Here is a 12,823-nt window from a genome sequence, read left to right as displayed (position 1 = left end):
AACTTTACCTGGGGTTATTGAAGTTACTAACTTTACCTGGGGTTATTGAAGTTACTAACTTTACCTGGGGTTATTGAAGTTAGGAACTTTACCTGGGGTTATTGAAGTTAGGAACTTTACCTGGGGTTATTGAAGTTATTAACTTTACCTGGGGTTATTGAAGTTAGGAACTTTACCTGGGGTTATTGAAGTTACTAACTTTACCTGGGGTTATTGAAGTTACTAACTTTACCTGGGGTTATTGAAGTTACTAACTTTACCTGGGGTTATTGAAGTTACTAACTTTACCTGGGGTTATTGAAGTTAGGAACTTTACCTGGGGTTATTGAAGTTATTAACTTTACCTGGGGTTATTGAAATTATTAACTTCACTTGGGGTTATTGAAGTTACTAACTTTACCTGGGGTTATTGAAGTTCCTAACTTTACCTGGGGTTATTGAAGTTACTAACTTTACCTGGGGTTATTGAAGTTACTAACTTTACCTGGGGTTATTGAAGTTACTAACTTTACCTGGGGTTATTGAAGTTACTAACTTTACCTGGGGTTATTGAAGTTACTAACTTTACCTGGGGTTATTGAAGTTACTAACTTTACCTGGGGTTATTGAAGTTACAAACTTTACCTGGGGTTATTGAAGTTAGGAACTTTACCCGGGGTTATTGAAGTTAGGAACTTTACCCGGGGTTATTGAAGTTACTTACTTTACCTGGGGTTATTGAAGTTAGGAACTTTACCTGGGGTTATTGAAGTTAGGAACTTTACCTGGGGTTATTGAAGTTACTTACTTTACCTGGGGTTATTGAAGTTAGGAACTTTACCTGGGGTTATTGAAGTTAGGAACTTTACCTGGGGTTATTGAAGTTAGGAACTTTACCTGGGGTTATTGAAGTTAGGAACTTTACCTGGGGTTATTGAAGTTAGGAAATTTACCTGGGGTTATTGAAGTTAGGAACTTTACCTGGGGTTATTGAAGTTAGGAACTTTACCTGGGGTTATTGAAGTTAGGAACTTTACCTGGGGTTATTGAAGTTACTAACTTTACCTGGGGTTATTGAAGTTACTAACTTTACCTGGGGTTATTGAAGTTACTAACTTCACCTGGGGTTATTGAAGTTACTAACTTTACCTGGGGTTATTGAAGTTGCTAACTTTACCTGGGGTTATTGAAGTTATTAACTTTACCTGGGGTTATTGAAGTTATTATCTTTACCTGGGGTTATTGAAGTTACTAACTTTACCTGGGGTTATTGAAGTTGGGAACTTTACCTGGGGTTATTGAAGTTGGGAACTTTACCTGGGGTTATTGAAGTTACTTACTTTACCTGGGGTTATTGAAGTTAGGAACTTTACCTGGGGTTATTGAAGTTAGGAACTTTACCTGGGGTTATTGAAGTTATTAACTTTACCTGGGGTTATTGAAGTTATTAACTTTACCTGGGGTTATTGAAGTTAGGAACTTTACCTGGGGTTATTGAAGTTACTTACTTTACCTGGGGTTATTGAAGTTTGGAACTTTACCTGGGGTTATTGAAGTTAGGAACTTTACCTGGGGTTATTGAAGTTAGGAACTTTACCTGGGGTTATTGAAGTTACTAACTTTACCTGGGGTTATTGAAGTTACTAACTTTACCTGGGGTTATTGAAGTTACTAACTTTACCTGGGGTTATTGAAGTTAGGAACTTTACCTGGGGTTATTGAAGTTAGTAACTTTACCTGGGGTTATTGAAGTTACTAACTTTACCTGGGGTTATTGAAGTTAGGAACTTTACCTGGGGTTATTGAAGTTAGGAACTTTACCTGGGTTATTGAAGTTTGGAACTTTACATGGCGTTATTGAAGTTAGGAACTTTACCTGGGGTTATTGAAGTTAGGAACTTTACCTGGGGTTATTGAAGTTAGGAACTTTACCTGGGGTTATTGAAGTTAGGAACTTTACCTGGGGTTATTGAAGTTAGGAACTTTACCTGGGGTTATTGAAGTTAGGAACTTTACCTGGGGTTATTGAAGTTAGGAACTTTACCTGGGGTTATTGAAGTTAGGAACTTTACCTGGGGTTATTGAAGTTACTAACTTTACCTGGGGTTATTGAAGTTAGGAACTTTACCTGGGGTTATTGAAGTTAGGAACTTTACCTGGGGTTATTGAAGTTACAAACTTTACCTGGGGTTATTGAAGTTACTAACTTTACCTGGGGTTATTGAAGTTACTAACTTTACCTGGGGTTATTGAAGTTAGGAACCTTACCTGGGGTTATTGAAGTTACTAACTTTACCTGGGGTTATTGAAGTTCCTAACTTTACCTGGGGTTATTGAAGTTCCTAACTTTACCTGGGGTTATTGAAGTTAGGAACTTTACCTGGGGTTATTGAAGTTATTAACTTTACCTGGGGTTATTGAAGTTAGGAACTTTACCTGGGGTTATTGAAGTTAGGAACTTTACCTGGGGTTATTGAAGTTAGGAACTTTACCTGGGGTTATTGAAGTTTGGAACTTTACCTGGGGTTATTGAAGTTAGGAACTTTACCTGGGGTTATTGAAGTTAGGAACCTTACCTGGGGTTATTGAAGTTACTAACTTTACCTGGGGTTATTGAAGTTCCTAACTTTACCTGGGGTTATTGAAGTTAGGAACTTTACCCGGGGTTATTGAAGTTAGGAACTTTACCCGGGGTTATTGAAGTTACTTACTTTACCTGGGGTTATTGAAGTTAGGAACTTTACCTGGGGTTATTGAAGTTAGGAACTTTACCTGGGGTTATTGAAGTTAGGAACTTTACCTGGGTTATTGAAGTTACTAACTTTACCTGGGGTTATTGAAGTTCCTAACTTTACCTGGGGTTTTTGAAGTTCCTAACTTTACCTGGGGTTATTGAAGTTCCTAACTTTACCTGGGGTTATTGAAGTTAGGAACTTTACCTGGGGTTATTGAAGTTATTAACTTTACCTGGGGTTATTGAAGTTACTAACTTTACCTGGGGTTATTGAAGTTACTAACTTTACCTGGGGTTATTGAAGTTACTAACTTTACCTGGGGTTATTGAAGTTACTAACTTTACCTGGGGTTATTGAAGTTACAAACTTTACCTGGGGTTATTGAAGTTAGGAACTTTACCCGGGGTTATTGAAGTTAGGAACTTTACCCGGGGTTATTGAAGTCACTTACTTTACCTGGGGTTATTGAAGTTAGGAACTTTACCTGGGGTTATTGAAGTTAGGAACTTTACCTGGGGTTATTGAAGTTACTTACTTTACCTGGGGTTATTGAAGTTACTTACTTTACCTGGGGTTATTGAAGTTAGGAACTTTACCTGGGGTTATTGAAGTTAGGAACTTTACCTGGGGTTATTGAAGTTAGGAACTTTACCTGGGGTTATTGAAGTTAGGAACTTTACCTGGGGTTATTGAAGTTAGGAACTTTACCTGGGGTTATTGAAGTTAGGAACTTTACCTGGGGTTATTGAAGTTAGGAACTTTACCTGGGGTTATTGAAGTTAGGAACTTTACCTGGGGTTATTGAAGTTACTAACTTTACCTGGGGTTATTGAAGTTACTAACTTTACCAGGGGTTATTGAAGTTACTAACTTTACCTGGGGTTATTGAAGTTACTAACTTTACCTGGGGTTATTGAAGTTAGGAACTTTACCTGGGGTTATTGAAGTTAGGAACTTTACCTGGGGTTATTGAAGTTACTAACTTTACCTGGGGTTATTGAAGTTAGGAACTTTACCTGGGGTTATTGAAGTTAGGAACTTTACCTGGGGTTATTGAAGTTATTAACTTTACCTGGGGTTATTGAAGTTAGGAACTTTACCTGGGGTTATTGAAGTTACTAACTTTACCTGGGGTTATTGAAGTTACTAACTTTACCTGGGGTTATTGAAGTTACTAACTTTACCTGGGGTTATTGAAGTTACTAACTTTACCTGGGGTTATTGAAGTTAGGAACTTTACCTGGGGTTATTGAAGTTATTAACTTTACCTGGGGTTATTGAAGTTACTAACTTTACCTGGGGTTATTGAAGTTAGGAACTTTACCTGGGGTTATTGAAGTTAGGAACTTTACCTGGGGTTATTGAAGTTACTTACTTTACCTGGGGTTATTGAAGTTAGGAACTTTACCTGGGGTTATTGAAGTTAGGAACTTTACCTGGGGTTATTGAAGTTCCTTACTTTACCTGGGGTTATTGAAGTTAGGAACTTTACCTGGGGTTATTGAAGTTAGGAACTTTACCTGGGGTTATTGAAGTTACTTACTTTACCTGGGGTTATTGAAGTTAGGAACTTTACCTGGGGTTATTGAAGTTAGGAACTTTACCTGGGGTTATTGAAGTTACTAACTTTACCTGGGGTTATTGAAGTTACTAACTTTACCAGGGGTTATTGAAGTTACTAACTTTACCTGGGGTTATTGAAGTTACTAACTTTACCTGGGGTTATTGAAGTTAGGAACTTTACCTGGGGTTATTGAAGTTAGGAACTTTACCTGGGGTTATTGAAGTTACTAACTTTACCTGGGGTTATTGAAGTTAGGAACTTTACCTGGGGTTATTGAAGTTACTAACTTTACCTGGGGTTATTGAAGTTAGGAACTTTACCTGGGGTTATTGAAGTTACTAACTTTACCTGGGGTTATTGAAGTTACTTACTTTACCTGGGGTTATTGAAGTTACTAACTTTACCTGGGGTTATTGAAGTTAGGAACTTTACCTGGGGTTATTGAAGTTAGGAACTTTACCTGGGGTTATTGAAGTTACTAACTTTACCTGGGGTTATTGAAGTTACTTACTTTACCTGGGGTTATTGAAGTTACTAACTTTACCTGGGGTTATTGAAGTTAGGAACTTTACCTGGGGTTATTGAAGTGACTAACTTTACCTGGGGTTATTGAAGTTACAAACTTTACCTGGGGTTATTGAAGTTATTAACTGTACCTGGGGTTATTGAAGTTACTAACTTTACCTGGGGTTATTGAAGTTAGGAACTTTACCTGGGGTTATTGAAGTTACAAACTTTACCTGGGGTTATTGAAGTTATTAACTGTACCTGGGGTTATTGAAGTTACTAACTTTACCTGGGGTTATTGAAGTTAGGAACTTTACCTGGGGTTATTGAAGTTAGGAACTTTACCTGGGGTTATTGAAGTTAGGAACTTTACCTGGGGTTATTGAAGTTATTAACTTTACCTGGGGTTATTGAATTTAGGAACTTTACCTGGGGTTATTGAAGTTAGGAACTTTACCTGGGGTTATTGAAGTTAGGAACTTTACCTGGGGTTATTGAAGTTACTAACTTTACCTGGGGTTATTGAAGTTACTAACTTTACCTGGGGTTATTGAAGTTACTAACTTTACCTGGGGTTATTGAAGTTACTAACTTTACCTGGGGTTATTGAAGTTACTAACTTTACCTGGGGTTATTGAAGTTACTAACTTTACCTGGGGTTATTGAAGTTACTAACTTTACCTGGGGTTATTGAAGTTACTAACTTTACCTGGGGTTATTGAAGTTACTAACTTTACCTGGGGTTATTGAAGTTACTAACTTTACCTGGGGTTATTGAAGTTACTAACTTTACCTGGGGTTATTGAAGTTACTAACTTTACCTGGGGTTATTGAAGTTACTAACTTTACCTGGGGTTATTGAAGTTAGGAACTTTACCTGGGGTTATTGAAGTTACTAACTTTACCTGGGGTTATTGAAGTTACTAACTTTACCTGGGGTTATTGAAGTTACTAACTTTACCTGGGGTTATTGAAGTTACTAACTTTACCTGGGGTTATTGAAGTTACTAACTTTACCTGGGGTTATTGAAGTTACTAACTTTACCTGGGGTTATTGAAGTTACTAACTTTACCTGGGGTTATTGAAGTTACTAACTTTACCTGGGGTTATTGAAGTTACTAACTTTACCTGGGGTTATTGAAGTTACAAACTTTACCTGGGGTTATTGAAGTTCCTAACTTTACCTGGGGTTATTGAAGTTACTAACTTTACCTGGGGTTGTTGAAGTTACTAACTTTACCTGGGGTTATTGAAGTTAGGAACTTTACCTGGGGTTATTGAAGTTACTTACTTTACCTGGGGTTATTGAAGTTAGGAACTTTACCTGGGGTTATTGAAGTTAGGAACTTTACCTGGGGTTATTGAAGTTACTTACTTTACCTGGGGTTATTGAAGTTACTTACTTTACCTGGGGTTATTGAAGTTACTTACTTTACCTGGGGTTATTGAAGTTAGGAACTTTACCGGGGGTTATTGAAGTTAGGAACTTTACCTGGGGTTATTGAAGTTACTTACTTTACCTGGGGTTTTGAAGTTAGGAACTTTACCTGGGGTTATTGAAGTTACTAACTTTACCTGGGGTTATTGAAGTTACTAACTTTACCTGGGGTTATTGAAGTTAGGAACTTTACCTGGGGTTATTGAAGTTAGGAACTTTACCTGGGGTTATTGAAGTTACTAACTTTACCTGGGGTTATTGAAGTTACTAACTTTACCTGGGGTTATTGAAGTTACTAACTTTACCTGGGGTTATTGAAGTTACTAACTTTACCTGGGGTTATTGAAGTTAGGAACTTTACCTGGGGTTATTGAAGTTAGGAACTTTACCTGGGGTTATTGAAGTTACTAACTTTACCTGGGGTTATTGAAGTTAGGAACTTTACCTGGGGTTATTGAAGTGACTAACTTTACCTGGGGTTATTGAAGTTACTTACTTTACCTGGGGTTATTGAAGTTAGGAACTTTACCTGGGGTTATTGAAGTGACTAACTTTACCTGGGGTTATTGAAGTTACTAACTTTACCTGGGGTTATTGAAGTTACTAACTTTACCTGGGGTTATTGAAGTTACTAACTTTACCTGGGGTTATTGAAGTTACTAACTTTACCTGGGGTTATTGAAGTTACTAACTTTACCTGGGGTTATTGAAGTTACTAACTTTACCTGGGGTTATTGAAGTGGAAGAATCATAGCTACTGTTGTTGAATTATCCACCGCAGCACTGCCACAAACCTTTCCCCCTCTCACATCATTCTCATCATGATGAAATGTCAGTGGGAGTGTGTGAAAGGTCTACAGTGTTGTACCTTGGCACAGGCCACCAGCTGGGAGGTGGAGAGGGCACACTGCGTAGCAGCAGCGATGACTCTGTTCTGTAGGACCGTGTCGTCTGCCACCTGGGCCACGTTCTTAGCCTTCAGCACTATCATGGCTGCCGCGTTGGCCACCGCCTTGGCCAGGATCATCAGCACCTCCTGAAATGGTCATCACCATTTTGTCCATCCCTCTTAATAAATTCTAATAAGCAAAGGTTACGCTTGAAATTCATATTGGGTGCAACTGCAGAATAATCCCTCTAAATGTGGTGAGTCTGAATCGCATGTGAAAGTTTGTAATGAGAAAAAGTGAAAATAAACAGACTCTTACCTGGAACCTCTCGTCTGACTCATTCTCTCCTATCTGAAGCAGCAGGTCCCCACTGGCCTGGCCTATACTGCCTGCTGCACTCAGCACTGTCTGACGGGGCTGAGGGAACAGGAAGTCAGAGTACAGCTATGGCACAAGGGTTAGCCCACGTGGGGTCTACGGTAGGTAGACCTAAATTACAGCTGGCTCAGCATCTACGCTTAGCCCCAGAAGGTTGACACACCAGACTAGCTTAGATGAGCTACTACTGTATTTCTGAATCCACATCAGGATATTTTCATATTGTCAAGACAGAATCTCCCAAAAACATTATTATCCCAACTGGCCTTGAAGAGAACACTGTGAGCATAGTGAACTGGGCCTGCAGGTGCAGGTCTATGTGAAATCCATTATTCAACATGGCAGTGATGAATCATTCACAGCAGAATTATCCTCACCAGCCTTTGTTTTGTTCAATGTGAACAAAACACACAGCAGCAAAGGAAGGGGGAATAGTTCAAATGGCCATATTTTGTTATGGTTCTGCCTGGCCGTCGCTCTCTGGCCATCTGTCTCTGTTCAGACATGAGGGCAGGAATACAATAGACAGCCAACACATGACACACTCCCTAAAAAAGGGAAATATTAATCAAATTAAGCCTTGTAACTGGGAGGAGTGCCACCATATGAATACAGTAGGAGCTCAGTTGGTATTATTGAGGCCAGTGGTGCATTAGTGATAAGTACAGTATAAACACCTCCAATCAATCAGAGGTCAAACCTAACACACTCTACAGCCTTCTGTTACCCTCTCTTTACAGGCAATACAACTGGGAAAGATCAACTGTGATGTTGGTTCTGTTACAAAAGAGAATATAAAATGCCTTATATCAGGGACAATGGAACTTAATGAGAGGTCCAAGTAAGTCTAGAACATTGAATCATGTGTAGAAGCTAGCTCATGTGCTCTTCAGATACCACAGGTGTTGGGCTAAAGCATTGTTGGTATAAAACTCTGGCCACGGAAAGCCGCAGTAGGCCAATCTGCAGGCTTTTGTTTCAAGTGTGCTTGCTTTGCACTAAGCTGGAACAAAAGCCGTAAACACTCTAGGCTCTCCTGGACCAGTGCTGAGGCATCTGCCTCCGCCAGCCCCGTCTCACCTCTCCGGAGGCAGGCTCCACAGCCTTGAGCAGGTCAGAGACGGCCCCAGCCAGGTTCCTAGCGGCACCCATAAGGTCATTGCTCCCGCTTGTGTCGTCCTCTATAAGAGCAGCCAGTAGCTTCACACCCTTAGACATCTCTGTCAGGTTGGAGGAGATGGTGGTGATGGCACAACCCACTGCAGTGTAGTCTGTGTCTGTCGGGTCACCTATAAGAGGGAGGGAGGAAGGAGGGGAGGGGAGGGGAAGAGAGAGCAGAGAGAGAGGGAATAGAGTATAGTAAGCGAAAGAGAGTGGGGATGGAAAGAGGCAGAGAGGATAGAAAAGGAGAATGAAAAAGCGAGACAGAGATAGAGAAATAAAGAGAGCCAAGTTAACCATCTCAAGCCCTTCTGGCCTGTCCTCTGGGTACCTAACAGGGTGCAGTACAGTGAGCCAGTATGTGTCACAAACTTGTACACATGTTACACTCAGCCAGTCAATTCAGCATGTCACATTAGATCATTCTGTTTAGACATGAGACTGCTGGTGGAAATGACCAGATGTTTAGATAAAAGGGGAAAGGGTCAGGGACCGTATAAAGCATCTCAGAGCGCTGGTCCAGGATCAGGACCCCTGGTCCATGTCATCTTATTCACTATACGATGGTCTAAAAGGCCCCTTATATTGAAACAGATGGTTGAAGCACCGACTGTCCCTTGGCTGGGTTCAGCATGGCACCAAACAAATGATATGAAGAATACTGCCAGCTCGCATGGCCCACTAGTACACAGTATAAAGGATATCAGTTCACCATTACTGTAGATTTATACGTAATGAAAACCAGGTCGTTAACTTGAAAAATGTTAAGTGTGAATAATTTAAAACCGAGAGATAAAAATGAAGAAAAAAACTGCTTGTAAAAATGTAAACTCAAAACCTTCTGTCACTTCAACAGCACTGGAATATCCAACTCTTCCATTGAACATCATGGCATTTCCTGAGTCATCCCAAAGCCACGTACCAGCGGTGAGGTTGACCACAGAAGCTGTTCCTGCGGTGATGGCATCCACCTGGGAGTGGATCTCATGTTTGGACTCATCCACCTTGTTCTGGATCCACACCTTGGACGCCTGGAGGAGAGAGATGGTACTGGTTCATCAGAATTATCACATGAAGGTGGTACTTGGCAGCTAAAAGCTGAATTGCAGAACATACAAGTAAACAAGAACACTGAAACATCAGAAAGTCAGGATGGGAGTTGGAGGATGAATGGTGATCTAGGAGCTGAAGCAGGGAGAATGGCATTGAGGGAAGAGCACTATGGTGAGCATAGACGTAGTTACATTTATTTTAAGGAGTGTTATGTACATACATTAAACATGCCGTTAAGCATAAAAATCAAACGTCAGAAAATTACAATATAAAATGTAAAGATTTGGATCAGAAGCTTTAAGAGTATTAACAACTTAATTATAAGTTAATAGGGCGTGAAATTAACTGAGTGCTGTGTGTGCTTGTCTGTGTGTGACGGTCAGTATGCTGTTATATGTCCTCCTCACCATGTCCTGTCCCAGTGGAGACAAGTGTGTGTGTGTGTGTGTGTGTGTGTGTGTGTGTGTCTCCACACCATGTCCTGTCCCAGAGGAGGCAGGTTGTCCACCTCCCCCAGATCAGCCTGTGCCTGCTGTACTGCCTGCATACTGGTGTTGATGGTCCCCATCAGGGCCTGCTGGGCCGAGCTCTGGAGAGAATAAACACAGACATGATTAATATCTACTAAACACGTATAGAGATATGAGATGGAGAGAGAGAGATACAGTGGGGCAAAAAAGTATTTAGTCAGCCACCAATTGTGCAAGTTCTCCCACTTAAAAAGATGAGAGGCCTGTAATTTTCATCATAGGTACACTTCAACTATGACAGACAAAATGAGAAAAAAAAATCCAGAAAATCACATTGTAAGAATGAATGTATTTTTAATGAATTTATTTGCAAATTATGGTGGAAAATAAGTATTTGGTCACCGACAAACAAGCAAGATTTCTGTCTCTCACAGACCTGTAACTTCTTCTTTAAGAGGCTCCTCTGTCCTCCACCTGTATTAATGGCACCTGTTTGAACTTGTTATCAGTATAAAAGACACCTGTCCACAAACTCAAACAGTCACACTCCCAACTCCACTATGGCCAAGAACAAAGAGCTGTCAAAGGTCACCAGAAACAAAATTGTAGACCTGCACCAGGCTGTGAAGACTGAATCTGCAATAGGTAAGCAGCTTGGTTTGAAGAAATCAACTGTGGGAGCAATTATTAGGAAATGGAAGACATACAAGACCACTGATAATCTCCCTCGATCTGGGGCTCCACGCAAGATCTCACCCCGTGGGGTCAAAATGATCACAAGAACGGTGAGCAAAAATCCCAGAACCACACGGGGGGACCTGAATGACCTGCAGAGAGCTGGGACCAAAGTAACAAAGTCTAATTTGGAGAAAAAAAATTGGATGATCCAGAAGAAGATTGGGAGAATGTCATATGGTCAGATTAAACCAAAATACAACGTTTTGGTAAAAACTCAACTCGTCGTGTTTGGAGGACAAACAATGCTGAGTTGCATCCAAAGAACACCATACCTACTGTGAAGCATGGGGGTGGAAACATCATGCTTTGGGGATGTTTTTCTGCAAAGGGACCAGGTCGACTGATCCGTGTAAAGGAAAGAATGAATGGGGCCATGTATCGTGAGATTTTGAGTGAAAACCTCCTTCCATCAGCAAGGGCATTGAAGATGAAACGTGGCTGGGTCTTTCAGCATGACAATGATCCCAAACACACTGCCCGGGCAACGAAGGAGTGGCTTCGTAAGAAGCATTTCAAGGTCCTGGAGTGGCCTAGCCAGTCTCCAGATCTCAACCCCATAGAAAATATTTGGAGGGAGTTGAAAGTCCGTGTTGCCCAGCAACAGCCCCAAAACATCACTGCTCTAGAGGAGATCTGCATAGAGGAATGGGCCAAAGTACCAGCAACAGTGTGTGAAAAACCTGGGAAGACTTACAGAAAACGTTTGACCTCTGTCATTGCCAACAAAGGGTATATAACAAAGATATAAAGATATATAGAGATAAACTTTTGTTATTGACCAAATACTTATTTTCCACCATAATTTGCAAATAAATTCATTAAAAATCCTACAATGTGATTTTCTGGATTTTCTTTCTCATTTTGTCTGTCATAGTTGATGTGTACCTATGATGAAAATTACAGGCCTCTCTCAACTTTAAGTGGGAGAACTTGCACAATTGGTGGCTGACAATACTTTTTTGCCCCACTGTACATTTTAAAAGAGGATGTGTGAGAGAGAGAGAGAGAGAGAGAGAGAGAAAGTTGGAGAGAGAAACAGAAAGAAGAGGGGCAGAAAGAGAAAGTGTGTGTGTGTGTGTGTGTGTGTGTGTGTGTGTGTGTGTGTGTGTGTGTGTGTGTGTGTGTGTGTGTGAGAGAAAGAGAGAGAACATTTAACATTGCATTCCTGCTCTCACCAGTGGTGGCATGTGTCCTCGGTGCATCTGTCCCATGATGACCTGTTGCTGTGCAGAAGGCATGGTGCCCATGCTGAGAGACTCTGCTCCTATAGAGCCAGACCTGATCACCCCTGGTAGAGCCACAGAGCCATGCTCCACACGACCCACACGGTTAAACTGCTGCTGCAGGATTGTCGACCTGGAAACACGCAGATAAACAGACAAATTCTACATGAATTAACTATGGTCTGTGCATGATTTTCAAAAAAACGCATCTGTGATACTTAATATTCATCACATAATTATCGATAGCATTTCAGGTGACAGCGTCACCATTCCCATCCACAGGTGATCCAACTATCGAAGGATGGTGGTGTCTGTTTGCCAGACTCGGTGTGTGTGTGTGTGTGTGTGTGGGGGGTGCTAACAGGAAACACGGCCGACATCAAACCTTCATTGTGTTCTTCCAGGAACAAGACTCTGTTATTCTTCAGACGAAGCCTTCCAGGTTTGGTTTCCTGTGAGTTTACAGTATTAATGCCTGTGTCTTCCCTCTATGCTATCCTCCACACTGACTGCCCCAGATAAGGGAACAACACAAGGTCTGTGTCTCAAATGGCACCCTATTCCCTCATTAGTGTGCTACTTTTGATCAGGGCACATAGGGCTCAAGACCAATATTCCCTCAGTGCAGGAACGGAAACATCAATTGAGACTAGACAGGAAAACAGCTTACGTAATTTAACGACAGC

At 40.9% G+C, this 12,823-nt stretch overlaps 1 protein-coding gene across 4 annotated transcripts in view; it reads right to left on the bottom strand.

Annotated features, from left to right (window-relative positions):
* The window catches only part of LOC110526625 (talin-2), a 142,011-nt gene that overhangs the window by 64,170 nt on the left and 65,018 nt on the right, over window positions 1-12,823 (bottom strand). For all 4 annotated transcript variants that reach the window (XM_036964203.1, XM_036964205.1, XM_036964206.1 and 1 more), the window contains 6 exons: window positions 12,090-12,270; window positions 10,182-10,295; window positions 9,576-9,684; window positions 8,573-8,781; window positions 7,433-7,531; window positions 7,093-7,260 (listed from right to left, as the gene is read on the bottom strand). In XM_036964203.1, the coding sequence (XP_036820098.1) occupies window positions 7,093-7,260; window positions 7,433-7,531; window positions 8,573-8,781; window positions 9,576-9,684; window positions 10,182-10,295; window positions 12,090-12,270 (880 nt within the window). The remainder of the gene's footprint in view (window positions 1-7,092; window positions 7,261-7,432; window positions 7,532-8,572; window positions 8,782-9,575; window positions 9,685-10,181; window positions 10,296-12,089; window positions 12,271-12,823) is intronic.

The sequence above is a fragment of the Oncorhynchus mykiss genome, chromosome 26 (assembly GCF_013265735.2).
Source record: "Oncorhynchus mykiss isolate Arlee chromosome 26, USDA_OmykA_1.1, whole genome shotgun sequence".
NCBI lineage: Eukaryota > Metazoa > Chordata > Actinopteri > Salmoniformes > Salmonidae > Oncorhynchus > Oncorhynchus mykiss.
The sequence above is the reverse complement of the archived record's forward strand: the minus strand, read 5'-3'. Positions and strand labels throughout refer to the sequence as shown.